The sequence below is a fragment of the Lates calcarifer genome, linkage group LG9, assembly GCF_001640805.2.
Source record: "Lates calcarifer isolate ASB-BC8 linkage group LG9, TLL_Latcal_v3, whole genome shotgun sequence".
Lineage (NCBI taxonomy): Eukaryota > Metazoa > Chordata > Actinopteri > Centropomidae > Lates > Lates calcarifer.
The window spans coordinates 3,718,396-3,734,035 of record NC_066841.1 but is presented as its reverse complement, the minus strand read 5'-3'; the positions used below and the strand labels follow the sequence as shown (position 1 = coordinate 3,734,035).

The 15,640-nt window shown below is 41.0% G+C and overlaps 3 protein-coding genes across 3 annotated transcripts in view; 2 read left to right on the top strand and 1 right to left on the bottom strand.

Annotated features, from left to right (window-relative positions):
* arrdc1b (arrestin domain containing 1b) overlaps positions 1 to 5,631 on the top strand; it is a 30,272-nt gene extending 24,641 nt beyond the window's left edge. The window contains exons 5-8 of the mRNA XM_018693097.2: positions 190 to 372; positions 759 to 935; positions 1,783 to 2,245; positions 2,643 to 5,631. Coding sequence (XP_018548613.1) covers positions 190 to 372; positions 759 to 935; positions 1,783 to 2,245; positions 2,643 to 2,707 — 888 coding nt within the window. The 3' untranslated portion in view covers positions 2,708 to 5,631. The remainder of the gene's footprint in view (positions 1 to 189; positions 373 to 758; positions 936 to 1,782; positions 2,246 to 2,642) is intronic.
* A 608-nt stretch (positions 5,632 to 6,239) lies between these two features.
* Positions 6,240 to 11,415, top strand: slc31a2 (solute carrier family 31 member 2). Its single transcript, XM_018693071.1, has 4 exons — positions 6,240 to 6,649; positions 8,995 to 9,061; positions 9,732 to 9,957; positions 10,173 to 11,415. Exons 1-4 carry the CDS (start codon positions 6,641 to 6,643, stop codon positions 10,336 to 10,338), a joined length of 468 nt encoding a protein of 155 aa, XP_018548587.1. The 5' UTR covers positions 6,240 to 6,640; the 3' UTR covers positions 10,339 to 11,415.
* The window catches only part of niban2a (niban apoptosis regulator 2a), a 26,671-nt gene continuing 22,429 nt past the window's right edge, over positions 11,399 to 15,640 (bottom strand). The window contains 7 exon segments of the mRNA XM_018693069.2: positions 11,399 to 14,065; positions 14,067 to 14,303; positions 14,305 to 14,478; positions 14,480 to 14,550; positions 14,704 to 14,815; positions 15,071 to 15,178; positions 15,340 to 15,453. Of these exon segments, the coding sequence (XP_018548585.1) occupies positions 13,628 to 14,065; positions 14,067 to 14,303; positions 14,305 to 14,478; positions 14,480 to 14,550; positions 14,704 to 14,815; positions 15,071 to 15,178; positions 15,340 to 15,453 (1,254 nt within the window). The 3' untranslated portion in view covers positions 11,399 to 13,627.

Genomic DNA, 15,640 nt, shown 5'->3' with positions numbered 1-15,640 from the left:
AGAGCAGAATCTAATTCATTTTCTCCTTTACGCCACTGCATCATTCGCTCTCTTCCCATCATGACTGTCAGTTTCCTGATTCTCTGGAGCTTAGCAGGAACAGATAATCAGCGCAGCATCAGCTAATGAGGCTTCTTAATTACCAACAACGCACAAACAAACATTCATCCTGTGACTCTGCCTCCTCAGCATTCGAGTCATGCTGTGACAACAAAGAAATTCAGCTACCTCCTGGTGAAGACGGGGACCCTGATGCTGAAAGCGCGCAGTGACCTGAGGGGTTACGTCCCAGGTCAGGTCATCAAGTTAGCTACGGAGATCCACAACAAGTCTGGGAAGGACACGGGATGTGTACTGGCCAGTCTCATACAGGTAGACACTTGAACACAACACCTGAAAAAGACTGTTAACATTACCCCATCTCTCCAACTAACAGATACGTGTCCTCGTGGTCTTTGCCCTACCCCAAATATCATTATTATGAGCACAGCCAGTGTGCACTGCCCCCCTGAAATTTCAATTGTAGTCTGTATTGACCTTTGAGAGATTATATTATTATTATAAATCTCTGCGGGGCCTCTGCTTCAGCTTCAAACATAATCATTCATAGAACTAATCCTTTCATGTATGTCCACAGTAAGGGAGGTTTTCTTGATCCATTTTTCCCAGCAATAAGCTAGAGGTGGGTGAAGTGGTTTGAAGGTTACTATCATATCTTTTTTATGTCTGTGTTTTTTTGTTTTTTTTTTTGACACTAGAAAGTGACCTATAAGACCAAGCGGCCTGTGTTTGACCTGCGGACCATTGCCGAGGTGGAGGGAGCCGGAGTGAAAGCAGGAAAACACGCAGAGTGGAGGGAGCAGATCATCGTGCCTCCTCTTCCTCAGTCAGCATTAGCTGGCTGCAGCCTCATAGATATCGACTATTTCATTCAGGTCTGAGCGTGTGCTTGACATAATGCTAGGTTGATGGCAGCGGTTTTAGATTTACTCATCCTCTGAGCTTCCAAAGTTCTCAGTCTTTTCTTGTATGATTCGTTCAGTAGTGGAGTGCACCTAAAGGACAGCACTGTTTAATGTTTATGTATTTTGTTCCTGCAGGTGTCTGCACACAATCAGCATAATTTTAGATTTTAGAACTTGTTGTCAGTGTAAACACTGTAAATGCTGCATAGCAGCTGCTGTAGATATGCATGAAGCTGTGAACATTTTCAGCTACTTCTGCTTCATTTTTCGACAAACCAGCTCTTGTCACACTGATGAGTAATATCTTTGTTTACTGTACTCAATGCCTCTGGGTTGAAACCAGTGAATTATTGATGACGCCTACTCATTATCCCATTATACAAGTCACAGATGTATACTTTATTTTAAAAAAAGGCTCAGCAGTTTCCTAAAACAGCTTGACATTGTAGTCTGTACCAAACCTTTCAAAAGTGCATTTGCTAGGAACTTTTTTCTGTGGTGGATTAATACATATTTTTTGCTCTAGTCAGTATTTATGGCAGCAGGATGGCCTATGTGGGTCTGTGTAAACTACAGTGGACCTGTTTGTGGTGTAGTATAGTGTAACAGTGTCTGTGTAGACCAGTTTTCATCTTTATGACCACATGAATCCAAAAGTAGTGTTTGCAGTTCCTATTCGCAGTAGTTAACAGTTCTCATTGTTCAGGAAATCTTCTGGTAATATGAATGAGCTGCTGATTATATAATATTATTGATATTAACATCTAATCAAGGCCTATGTTCCCCTCACGAATCAGGAATCATCATTGTGTTACAGGTGTCACTAAAATCTCCAGACGCAGTCGTCACTCTGCCCATCTACATCGGGAACATCGCTGTGAACTTGTCTCCGTCGAGGCCCCTTCCCTCCAGTCCAGACCACTGTGTTGCCTCCATTGCACCCAGGGCTGCAGGAGTGATGCCCAGTGCCCCGCCGGCCGAGGAGGAACCAGAGGAGGGGTTGTGTGCAGGGGGCATGGACAGTGAGGAGATTCCAACCAAGAGTCACTCTCAGCAGGATCCCTCGGGTCAGCCGGTCACCATGTCCCCCAGCGCCTTCAGCCACGCTCCAGGAGCGGCGCTGCCTCCCAGCCACAGACGGCCCGATGCGTCTGCACCTCTGTTCTGTGTGTCCACTGGAGCCACCATACCTTTCTTCACCGAGGGAAACGTGACTCCTGTACCCACTTCCTGTTCGCTCATTCTCCCTCCAGAGTACAGCAGCTGGGACTACCCTCATGGTTCGTTATCTACACAGCCTCAGACACTGACATGACAGGCAAACACATGCACAGATAGAGGCTGATTAAATGCTTTGAATATTGTTTCACTACAGTCAAATCAGTTCAGTCTTTAAAAACTGCTACACCCTGGCTGATGCTGAGTCCGCAGCTGATTCTTGTAATAGTGAACAGAGGGCAACAGTTATGTTTTGTAATGCTGTGAACATCTTAGTATGGTAAGTGCTCTTGAATGCACCCTATGGCAATTAGTGAAGATAGCTGCTTTTAAAATTCAGATGAAAGCAAATAGGATGACCTGACACTGTAAGAGCTTCCACACGCTTCCAGAATTTTTATTGAACTTTTAACAGTTAGAATCATACAGTATTACTGACCGTTGTTTTGTACGTTACAGAGCCCCCACCCACATATGAGGAAAGCTGCAGTAGCGCCAACTCCAGTTTCAACAGTAGACAGTAGAGAAGAAGCAGGTGCATCATGACCACGCCCACCCACACCTGTCTGCACTCACCTCCTGACAAATCAGGACGGAGTCACGCTGGACGAAAGAGGATGGACAGTAACACCACCACCCCCACCACCCACTCCACTCCTCCCATCGCCCTAAAGATTTTTTCTTTGTCCTTTTAATGATTAAAAAAAGGGATCACATCTTATATTGAATATAAGAATTTGATTTCACCTCATGTCCCTGCAGGTGTTGTCAGACAGAACGGGTGAATATCACTGTGCCTAGAAGAAGTATTTTGGATTGTCACGCAGCATTTAGAAACATTCAGTGATTGGACCTGTTTCCTTCTTTGGGTAAAATCTGTTCTGTTTTGTTTTTTGTTATTTTCAAAGAATTGTTGCATCTGTGATGCCTTGAAAATGATTTCAGCCTGCTGAAGGCTCGAGCTTGACAAGACCAAACGTTGGCCTTTTTGGTGGCGTCATTCCTATTGTGCACTTGTTATTGTGGTCCACTGCTGTCTGTGTGCGTCTCAGCTGTCCTCATCATCAGCAGGGCAGAGATGTCTTCATGCTGGATATCAAGATGAGAGCTTACAGCCACAGATCCTGGTCTGTCTCTAGAACTAATTAAAACCCCTGTGTAGGATCTTTTTGTGATTGTAGCACGTAAAATCATGCACTCAGGGGTTTTAAAGCGAAATAATGTTTTAGGTAAACCTCTCAGTTGTGTAACTTGAAATACAAGTAGCAGTAAAGAAAAAAATAACTCTTATGAAACCAACCAACATATTTTAAAATGTTATTTATTTATTTAATTGTTTTATTGATATGAATCAAACAATTGGAATATTTAAATGTTTATGTTTAAAAAGTCTGTTTCTATACAAGATTATTTATGTTGGGAAATTTCACCATATAGAAGAGCACATGCACAGTCATGCTCTGGATTTGAAAGTAATAAATTACTTTAAGAATATAGATATGTTTTTCCTCTATGTACTGCCACCTGGTGTCAACTCATATAACTGAGAGGTTTTCCTTTGAGACCAGTTTTGTATTCAGAGGACAGTTTATCTGCAGATGAGACTCATTCTTCCTGCAGCTGGAATCAGGACTGCAGCACTGATGCAGTCTGGCTCTGCCCTCTTGTGGTCATCGCTGGTACAAGCTTTATCTCAACTTGGTCTTGAAACTAAAACTTAATCCATGCAAACTGAAATGCTTAACTGAGTCCCTGCTCCTGTGATGCACCGAGGTCTGCTGTATAAATTTACATTTTAGTTTCTTGCAGCTGTCTGTTGAGCAGAACTGACAAATAGAGGTTTGAGATACACATTGTTCATCTTTTCAGTCTCAGTAGGGAAGAGATTGTGTGTTGTGTTTTTTTCCTCCTTTTTGTTGCCTTAACTTTCTTTCAGTGTTTTGTTAGTGAGAAGAGAATCCTCTGAGATTTCTGTCGGTGCAGATGAACATACATGTGCACAACACAGCACTTTCTGACAGTTTGAGTGCATGGGTTTCTGTAAGAGTCCACAACTACTGTACATGTGTGTGCATGAGCGTGTGTGTGTGTGTGGTGTGTGTGTGTGTGTGTGTGTAAAGTATAGCTTATTTGGACAAAATGCTAACTTGACCTGAGGTCTGTTTTCAGTCAAACTCAATAGTTTTCAGATAGATTCCTTATTCAGTCTTTGTATTACACTGTCTGCTAGAGACGTTTTTGTTTGCCAGTGTACAAGGGCTGGGTGATAATTTCAGTTTTAATTTTCAGTGTAATCATATCAAGATATGATCTTATTTTAAACTGTTGTCCAAATTAATTTATCAACAAAATTAGTTAGTAAGGTCTTTGTTTTGCACATATGAAAGGTTTGGTCTTGTGTAATGCATAACAGTTCATTGCTTTAAGAACAGTTTGATTATTTTATATCTCATTTTGCATAAATTTGTCTCATTGTGTCATATGTTCATGACAGAAAATATCCGTATTTTATCACTTTGATTTTAAGTATAACACCCAGGCCCAGCTGTTGTAAAAGCATCAGCACGTATTCACTGTCAGTTTCCTGTGGGAAACTAATGCCACTGAAAAATCTTAAGCACAACTGCTGTACTGAACGTCTGTGTGACTATTGATGTGATTGTCTTAGTTAACCACATTGAACTACAATTATTATTCAAACCTGTGAATTCAGAAGAAAAAAAAAAGCAGTTCTGGTGTTTTCTCCCTGTGGATCATGTTGCCACGTTGTTTTCCAGATCCTGTGTGTTTTATTTTTGACCTTTTTCACAGACAGACTACTTTTACTGTTAGAGATCTGGCATTCAAACACTGATATTCTGGCTCTACATTATTCTGAACGCATGCCTTAAACAGTCTGGATTCCCACTGCCCCCGGAGCCTGTGATGGTCTCTCTTCTTCTCTGTCAGGGAGGACATCAGGGTGTTGCTCCTGCAGTTCCTCCTGTCCTGCCTCCTGTGGACTGTGCTAAGTGCACTTGATGTATACAAATGTAGCTTTTAAAAACAGTGAGGACACTGGACCTTGGACCTGTTGAACTTTTTTTTCTTAATTCTTGTTATGTGCAATTCCTCTCATCTCTAAGAATGCTGCAGCAGCAGCTTAGTTTCCTGAAGTAATTTCACGCTGCCTTTTATTGATCCTGATTCTGTTGAATTCTTTTCCACCAAAAGGTACAATAGCTTTACAGTATGAAGCCCCACTTGTTCTGTGTTTTTATTTCAGTCTCTCCTCCTCACATATTGATGAGTGGTGTCTGGTTTTGTATTTTTCTACTTGTAAACTGTTTACAGGTGCAGTATGCAGATACTAATGGTAGCACCTCAATCAGTAAATGTAATATTTCAACTTACAGTGCAGAATCAAACTTGTACTGTACAGTATAACAATAAAATTATATGACATGCATTTTTGTTGTTTATGTTGACAGAGTCAGCTTTGTGGTTCTGAGATGGGAGCATGCGTCTCTTATTTCCTTTTCTTTTGCAAACATGAATACATATAGACACAACTGATCCAGAGCTAGATCTAAGTGTAAATGGTCAAATTTCTGGAGAATGTGTGTACAACAGCAGGAACGCTTACAGGCAGCTGCAGCAAAGTATTTCATTATACTAAAATTATTATATTATTTAAAAAGGCAAGCTCAGAGAACAGAAAAAACGATTTAGTATGTTTGCAGTTTAAATTATGAGTGGGAAATAAAATGGATGTTAATAATTTTATAGCCCCAGAGAACAGAGCAGCTGGTTAAGAGCTCACTGCCAAACATTCAGCAATGCAAACAATACTGAACATTGAAATCTCGAAATAAATAAATGAAAATAAACATTAAGATTTCCCTTAATAATAATGCTTCTCCGCTGATTAGACTTTTGGCTTCACCGCTTGCTTTTTGCACTACAGTGATAGCAGCCGAAAAGCTACGGATGCCTTCGGCTATCTCCGTCTGGCACATGACACAAGCCTTCGTAGCGGCGCATGCGTAGTAGTTTGATAAAAAAAAAAAAAAAAAAAAAAAATGTCCCGCGGCTTTGCTCGGCTAACGTTCACGAAATATTTATTACACAGGAATCATTTGTCAGCTGTAGCCTTCCTGCTCGATGTCGACGGTGACTTTGTGTTTGCGGACGACTGGAATGTGACTGTTTGGATTATTAGTCGCGCTGGGTCTTTGTTCCCAGTCGGTGAAAAACTCCATTAACCGTCAGTCCTCTGTTTATTGTCTCACGTCACGCGGTAGTATTATTCAACGGGGGAGGTTTAGCCTTTATTCCGCTGCACTGGCTGAATCAACTGGCTGGGTCAGTGGCCGCTGCTGAGGTGCTGCAGCCCGGGTAGTGAGCAGTCTGCGATGGAGAACTGAAGTCATTAACCGCCGAAACCGTGGTGTTAGCCAGCGCCCAACAAGTCCACCATGATGTCCGTAAGTTGTGTGTTTGTAGTTTGCTACAGTGTCATGTACAAAGCCAGTGCTGTGTGTGTTACTTGAATGAGTTATTTTGCATTTTACGGGTCAGCATGTTGCGTTGAGTCACTCGGTGTGTGGACAGCATGTGATTTGGATCGTAGGAAGCAGCTGGCCATGAGGAACATCACAAGAGCCACATCTATATGGGTCGTAAGGTTTTGACCCACATAGTCAGAGCATCCAGTTTGCAGGGGAGAGGAAAAGTTAGCTAGAACATCATGTTACCTGTCACAACTTGAAAACACCTGGGAAATCTTTAAGCTCCTTTTAAAGGGCCCATTTAACAATAATTGGGCGAAGTCATTTAAACAAAAACCTTAAAATCTCAGTTGTAATATTAAAATGAAACTTAAAGCCTGGGTATCTCAAGCAAAAATCTTTATAAACTGATTATAAAATGGTGAAATGAGTCAGTAGTCACCTGGCAGGTTGGAAACTCTGCATGAATGTAAAGCATGCAAAAAACCCCACAGATCCAGCCCTTGGCACTGACTGTTTGTAGTAGAAGCAGTAGTCCTGGTGTTTGTGGTTTCAACATTCACCTGGCAATCAAACACCTGGGTTTCTCAAGCAGTTTGAAAGATAAGCTCACAATGATCACCCTGCCTGACCACGAGTTGGATTGTTGACTCAAGTGTCTATATTTGACTTTTATCTGCGATGTTTTCAAGGTGCCTCAAATACTCATGTTCTCCATCTCACTATACTTCTACTCTGTTTATACTCTTGGCGCTTTGACCTTGCAGGTCATATTTATTCATTGAAGCTGTTCCTGAGACTCTATTCACTCTTGTTTCTTGCTGCTGTAACATGTAAATAAAGTATATCTTATCTTATTTCTGTAAATTAAGTGTTTGACATGAATAGAATTGGATTTTAGTGGAACTGATACAACGTAAAGTGACATGAAGTTAATAATGCTCATTATAATGCACAACCAGTTCTTTCTCTTTTCCAGCTGTCACATTTTCCTCCCTCAGTGTTTTACTTATTTTAGTAGGTCTGATCATTTCCAATAATAACCTCACACTCACCAAGTTAATTGCTAAGATTTGGGACCATGGTGACTTCACTAAGAAGAAGTCTGGCAGACAAACAAACCCCAGTGTTGACAAGACATGTTTGGAGGAAACACACATCACCATTTACAGTTCATATCTGACCTAGTATACCTGCTGCAGCACATTTTAGGTACACCTGCTTTCATTTTTACCTCCAAACTGTTTGCTTTTTTGCAGCCTTTCTGATTATCTATATATATATTGCTGTATCTTTGTTGTCTAGATCAGCAGATAAAATAACAAGTGAGGTTGCACGCAAAAATGATTCTTGGCCAGATTCAAACAGACATCCTGGTTACATGATATGCACATGAAACCATTAAACCAGATGGATGCCTCTCCCACTGTGTGTTTGTGTTTCACATGGCTGGAAAGGACAACAGTCTGATATCATCATGTGCTGATGGAGCTGCCACACTTTTATCTTTTTAAGTCTATGAAGCTTCTCTTCATGGACAGTAATACTAATATACAGTAATAGGATGCATTGATAAACAATTTAAATGATTAAGAGATTATTAGACTTGTTGATCAATATTCTGTTGATTCACTAATAGTTTAAACAGCCTAATTGTTGCTGCAGTAAAAAGGAGATCACATTTAGACCCTCATCACTGTGCAGCTGGTGAGAGACAGTCAAGCATGGACAGGTGGTGACTTAGCAGGGAAGAGGTGGTGAGAGTCTGGCAGCGACTAGGCAGCTGACCGAGTCATAGACACACACATACACACACAAACAGTACATTCCTCTGTCAGCCGCACATCTACAGCAGCAGGGCTGAACAGAGGGCGCTTTTGTGGGACAATACGTCCTGTAATTGTGAGGCAAGATCCGCTGAATGGATGTTTGTTTGGAACAGTGTGAAATTACTTTTTTTGGTACTTAGGGAATTCAAAAGTTCTGTGTTGAACAGAGGAGGTTTTGACAGCAGAGAAGAAAATAGAGGTAATTCTGTGCACGTTAGAAATTTTACACGAGACAAATGCTGAAGCAGGAGTCAAACACTGCTTCTCACAGTCCTCTTAAAGGAGGAGTGGACTAATGACAGAGCAGTGCAATAGCTCTCACGGTTGGGTAACTTATCTTGTTGGGAAGGAGGATTGAGGTCAGTGTTGTTGGAACATCTGGTCCTGCATTAATGATGTTTTTCGGGATTAAAAGGTGCCACAGCAGTTGACCAGTGAACAGTACTCAGCTCAGGAGGCTTTCAATAATTCTCTCTCTCTCTGTTTTTTTAGATGACTTTTGGGGTGTCAAGCAGCGTGACGCTGCTGTTTGACTTCTGGGATGTGCACGGACCTGCAGGTAAGCCCCGGAATATCAAACGGCTCCTCCGCCTCAAAGGAAGGAAAGTGGTGGGAACCAGTCCATCTGGTTGGAGCATACTGCAGTGTTGTGTCAGCATTTCTGTTTCCTGATTGATACATAACATCACACCAAACTTGAGCAAGTGTATTGACAAACTTACAGTATGTTTAAAGCAGACATGAATAGACCTGAAACATGGTTCTAAAAAGGTTTCCTTTGTGGAGGACATCTTGCATTCATAACAGTTACACTGGATTCCAATGGTGACAGTTTCCCAGCAAAAAATACATGAAACCTCTCAAACCACTCCTGGAGCTTAACCCCTCTATTCATTGTCAGTCAAGTGTACCCAGTTTTAGAGCCTGACCTGACCATTATTCATGTTGTAGCAAAAACTGTTGTGGTAAGGATCCCTTCAATCAGTTTGATGAAGAGTTGTGACCCTGATTAAGTAATTACAGAGCAGTGCATCAGGTTGAGGACTATAAACATGTTTATAGACCTCTGAGTGTTTAGGATGTGTTGACACAGTCCGCTGTACCTCAGTGTGCCCCATCCTCAAAGAAATTACCTAAATTAAAAGAACACAATTTGGTCTGTACTAAAAAGTATTCAGATTTGATTCCCCCGTCTTTTGACATGGAGTTCTGTGTGTTTGTGTGTCCAGGGATGGTGCTGTCAGTGTTCGTGGTCCTGCTGCTGACAGTTTTCTATGAGGTGCTTAAAGTGTGGAGGGTGTGGCTGGGAAGTAGCTCTAAGCTAGCCCAGCCTCAGTCTCAATACGCTGCCCCTCCATCCTCCCGCAGTGACAGCATTTCTGTACTGAACAGCAGTCCCTCTGAATCCTCGTTGACCCTCCAGTCTCAGCCTCCAGCTTCAAACACCAGGAACAGGTCAGAGCAATTGTGAAATATGATTAAGTTGGAAAATAAAAACACTTTTTGGAAGCTGGTCCTCATCAAATAATAAAAAGCGCATCAACCTAAAATCCCACAAGCTGTTATATTCTTAGTGCTATCATGACCCTGATTATCTGCTTTTATCCAGATGTCTCTGACTGTTATTAAGCTGTGTAACTCACACGTTTCTCCTCTTTCCTCCTCCTCAGCTGGTTGCTGCACGGTATCCAGACAGTCCTCCACATGCTGCAGGTGTCTCTCGGCTACATGCTGATGCTGTGTGTCATGTCCTACAACACCTGGATCTTCCTCGGGGTCATCGTGGGCTCTGTTATCGGTTATTTCATCTCGTTCCCTCTGCTGGGTCAAATCTGATGGTATGAACAGTTCAGACACTGAAACAAAGACACTAGAGGGTTTTTTTCCTCCTTGAGTTAAGAGGATCACTTGCCCTGGATACTAAATGGGAAACCACTTGATTGACTAATTCGTGATTATAACCATAGGGATGATATGTATAATTTAGTGTTTTATGAGGTGGTTCCTCTGTGTTAAAAAAAACATTTCTAATGTTTCTGAGGCATTTTCTTGTTTTTCCTCTCAAACATCTATGATATTAATGCATGTGAAAAATGTTTTTTAGTCTCCAAGGGGGCAATGCTGCTTGCTTAAACTCTTCTCCTTGTGTTTATTTATCCTTAAATTGTATGCAAAGATTTGAGAGGAAGAGCAGAACAGGTACAGCTGAACAGAAACAGGAATGGGAAGTCATCCACTGACAGATGTTAATAGAAAGTGCTCAGTTTACTAAGAAACTTTATGACACTGGAGATGATTCAGAAATGACATTTCTGATAATTCATCCCAAAGACTTTAATGTTTTTGACTACTTAAAAAAAAAAAGCATTTTGTGGATGGAGCCGACAGCATTTTTAAAGTATCAAACACTGAATTTCAATCTTTTTTGCAGGATTTTGAGTGAAACCTAAAAGTGAACCAATATTTTCAGTCTCAGGTTCATGAGACTGTGACTTGGTCAGTTTGAGGAACAGACTCGTGTGATTATTTTAGCTTGTAAACTTTTCTTGTGTGTCCTCTGGGTAACAGATCAGAGTTAGTCTTGCATGTATATTGGAACAGTGAAAGCAGATCATGTGGTTTTGTGGCAATCATTGACAAACCACGAACATCAACAAAAAAAACAGTGAGTGAGTGCCTTGCAACTGATAATTTCAGATGTTTTCTATTGAAATATGATCCTCTTCTCCTTTGAGAGAGTATTTACAACTATTTTTGTAACAGATCCTGACAAGGGAAACATATGCAAATATGTCTGATGATTTAAAGTTGTTTACTGTTGAATATCAGTTTTCTTAGTGATGGTTTTCTGAACTGAATAAAAAAAATCAAAGGACTCACTGACAAAAATAAAGAATAAAGTTGATGAAATAATTTTATTCATCCATATTTTTCATATATATGTATTTAAAGAAGACAAAAGTGAGCTGTTGACACCTGCGTGTTTACACACCACATAGTCAGGTTTTATAATAAATAAACAGGAGAAAGTGACAGTCAACGGTCCACTGTTGGAAGTAATGGGTCTTCGGTATGAATAGTGTGAAGGCAGTGGCAATAGGTGATTTCACAACAGGACACTGACTCATAACATTGGAAAGAGGAAAGAATTGCAGCTCTCTTCTCAACATTTAACACTAATTTGCAGCTTGGTCTGTTAACTACAGATGGTAGATAAGTGAAAATAATTCACCCATTAGAGCGTGTGATGCTGACAGCAAAAAATGTGGTAGCACTTTATTTTACAGGTTCTAACATTTCCTGTAATTTTATAAAAGAAACTGATATGTAAATACAAATTCATGGGACGTTTCCCGGAAAGGACGACAGTACATCATTTGGCACTAATTATATGAAAAACCTAGGTTAATATGCTAAATTAATATGTATGCACTTTATTCTATCTTTATTCGATTTCATTGTGTCACCATACTTTTAATTCTATGAATGGTACCTCTGTGTATTATAGCACCTTCAATATTACATGTCTGTCCAACCCTGAGAGCAGTCTCTCCCATCTGTTGTCCTTTCAAGAGTTTGTCCTTTTTTTCTCTGTTTTTTCTTTCCTTTTTCCTGAATCTAAGGATGGAGGTTGTCATCTGTTGTACACACTTGGGACTTCAGACTATATACTGTATATAAAGCTGGTATACTTCCAGTTAATTCGTTTAAATTAATTGTTAGTGTAACTTTGATTCTTGTACTTGGCAGGTCAGCTGAACATGATGCAAAAATTTGTCAGCAGCTAAACTTACAATTCACCTCTACGCTCTGTGCTAAATACAATTTAATATTAAAATAGTTCAGTCTAGGAAACATCCTAGAAAAGCCTTTAAATAAAGCACAAACAGTTACAGGCTGATTTATTTCAGGAATTAAAGCCTAATATTTACAGTTTATCAAACCTCTTGGTTTTATGGAACACTTTAATCATCAGTGCCCCCTTTCATGATTTACAGTGACACAAGATGAACGATTATCTTCCACTAGGATAAATATCAGTTATAAAGTCTCTTCTTTTATTTATTTATTTTACACTGGTTACGGACATAAAACTCTTCTAAAAGCCAGTTTATCCCTGTCATATAAACCCAAAACAAAAATCTGTACAGCTTGATACCAATATAGAAGTGAATATGTCTGACTTTGGGTGAACTGTCCCTTTGACCCAGAATAGCTGAATTAAATAACAAAAGACTGGTTTCAAATAGAAAAGGACTCAAAGCACTTGAATGATAAAACATCACTAGAAGCCAATGTTAGGAATCTCCCTCAGGATCATTAAGAAGGCTTTAACTCACAAACTCACAGGAAACAGTGTGTTTTGGTTATTTTCACACACAGAAGTCAAAAAAATTAAGTTTATACTGAAACATCTTGAAACATAAAGGCCATTTGTAAAATATAAGAAATGCTTACAAAGTAAACAAATTACATATTAAAAAAAATACATTTTACAAAAATAGATAGCGATATTTGAAAAAAAAGAAGATGTTGTTAAAATAAACATACAAAATCCAGAAACAACTAAAGATTGATTATAGCACCCCCTGCTGCCCAGGTAGAGGCTGCGATCATTCACCTGCACTGTAGTTAAAGGCACAATCTGTAACTTACTTGACATAAATGTGAGATATATTGATGATAACATTGGCTGTGCTGTGCTTTCACACATTACTGATGTAAACATTCGTAACTTAGATGTAGTTGTACTTTTGTGTTTCTCCAAGTTTAAATAAGTGTATTATCACTAAAATTTTGTTATTGTGGTGGACCCTGTTGATATACAGGCCACATAAAGGAACCTGACATACATAAATTAGTGTCATATAAAGAATATGAAGAAAACTTGAGATTCACTAAGCTGCATAGAAATGAACCAATCACCAAAGAAATGTTTTAGAGAAGTGTAGGGGAGGATGGGAGAGTTGGTTTCAGAGTGTGCAATATTAACAACAATAAAGACAAGGCGACCTTTAACCTTTAAATACAATCCAGATTCACTCCATTTATCTCCCAGTAGATGTTATGCACACTCAGATGGTTTCCTCTCCAGGTACATAGCTGTGTGCAGAACATTGTCTTCCTACGTGAAAGTCACTTCCACTTCTACCGGGTCAACGATTTTGTCCTCTCCATTCAGACCGTTTGTGATTGGCTGAGACACACCTTCATCCAGCTCCTCGCTGGTCGGTGACTGGAAGCCACTGTCGTCACGTGAGCTGGAGTCTGTAGTCACCGGTGGCGGTGGTGACGACTCAGAATCTGATTCTGTAGCAGAGACCTCAGCAATTGGTCCAGTGTTATCTTCCTGTGCGGCTGTCTCTGTTTCCTGGATGGCTGCTTCCTTCTGATGCTCCTTATCAGCTTCCTGCTTCTTGCCTCCCATCAGCTGCTGGAGGATTGTCTGCGGGGACGTCTTGTCTCGTGGAGATTTCCTGGGGACATCCTCCACTACAGTGGTGACATGTGTCACCTCCTCCTGCACCCCATCCTCCATGGTGATGGTGCCAGTGGTCACCTCCAGTCCCATTGGTAATATCGCTCTGCTCTTCCTCTGACACTGGCAGCACCACCTCCATTTTTGGATTAATCAGGTCCCTGATTTCGTTCACGCTATCAGGAGACTTGGGGCCTAGGTTCTCCTCCTCCTCCTCCTTCTCCTCCTCCTCCTCCTCCTCCTCCTCTTGGTCCTCCTTTTTTCCCTCATGCACCTCAACATCCTCCTCAGGGATAAGCTCCACACCTGGAACTTCCAGACATGGACTCATAGGGCAGAGGCACCCCGTCCAGCTGGATCATGGACACCACTTGCTTGCGTCTTCTCCCAAAACTCCCTCCATCAGTACTGTCGCCGGCAGGACCCTCTGGCTCATCGCCCCCAAATTTAGCAGCCCAGTCCACTGGTGGGGTTTCTCCGAGCAGGTGCAGGTTGGGGATCACTGTTTGTCAGAATGATGCTGTCCCTGTACAGATTGTGTCTCCTCTGGACGGCTGCCTCCTTCACAGCTGGACACAAAGAGAAACAAGAGAATCAATCACTGTCTCAGCAAGCAAGTTAGATAATGTACTTTAATTACATGCTGTATCATCGCTAACTACCACTGCTGTTGCCATGACAACAACAACTTCTAAATCTTTTTTTTTGGGGGGGTGCCTTACCCATCATTATGTCCTTTGTGACAGACTGCAGCACCACCTCCTCGTACATATTTTCCACCAGCAGGAAACGGGAGAAGTCCTCAAAGATTAGCTCTTTGAAGGGAGGCAGCTCCTGGGGAAGGAGGTAACAGGCATTAGCTTCAGACAAAGTTGCCTAATGCAACTTATTGCATTTATTATTTCTGATCCCTTCAGTTGGCATTCATCCTGGGACACCCCTGCATGTGTTTCCAGGAAGAGTTGAACCAAAGCCACACTCATCCACATGCTAACTTTGGTATTGATTTAAAATTCAGAGCTTGAAGAAGTCACACTACTGTAATAAAAAGAGGTAAGAAAGATGATATGAGTGTTGGTTGCTACTCACAGGTGAGCAGGACGGCGAGAGCTGCTGGAGCATGTATGGGATGATGATCTGCAGCAGAGCCTCTCTGAAGAACTTCTTGCGTACTGTGCTGCTGTCATAATCATATTTCTGACAGGGAGAGACCAGAGATGCATCTAGAGCTCAATTTACATCTTTCAACAAGCTAGATACCACTATGGGTAACTGAAAAACATGTTTTTGAGATGTTGCTAAACTGACTATAAAAGTCTAATACAATATGTTCTATTTTTCTAATTTGTCTGTTTTACCTTGAGAACCCTGTCCTGGCATCGCTGGATGGTCTTGCACATGTCATTTTCTCCCTGGGCCTCCAAAGACTGGTTAAGCAGCTGCTCAAATGTGTACACAGCATTGTCCATTTGCTGTCAAAATAATTTATTGTGTGTTATACAGTGTTAGTGCGTCACCTCACAATTTCTTTACAAATTGTCATACTCTTTTTGTCCAGCAGGTGGCAATAGAGACTTCACCACAAACAGGACAGGTTGCTGGGGTGAGCTGTCTTCCTATGAACTAGGGAGTGTTTTCAGGCATTCAGGCATGCTGATT

What these genes read in the sequence shown, in the direction of transcription:
- slc31a2 (XM_018693071.1), top strand. An exon ending in GGATGTGCACGGACCTGCAG is followed by an intron (nt 9,062 to 9,731) that starts GTAAGCCCCGGA and finishes TTGTGTGTCCAG; the next exon opens with GGATGGTGCTGTCAGTGTTC. An exon ending in GCTTCAAACACCAGGAACAG is followed by an intron (nt 9,958 to 10,172) that starts GTCAGAGCAATT and finishes CCTCCTCCTCAG; the next exon opens with CTGGTTGCTGCACGGTATCC.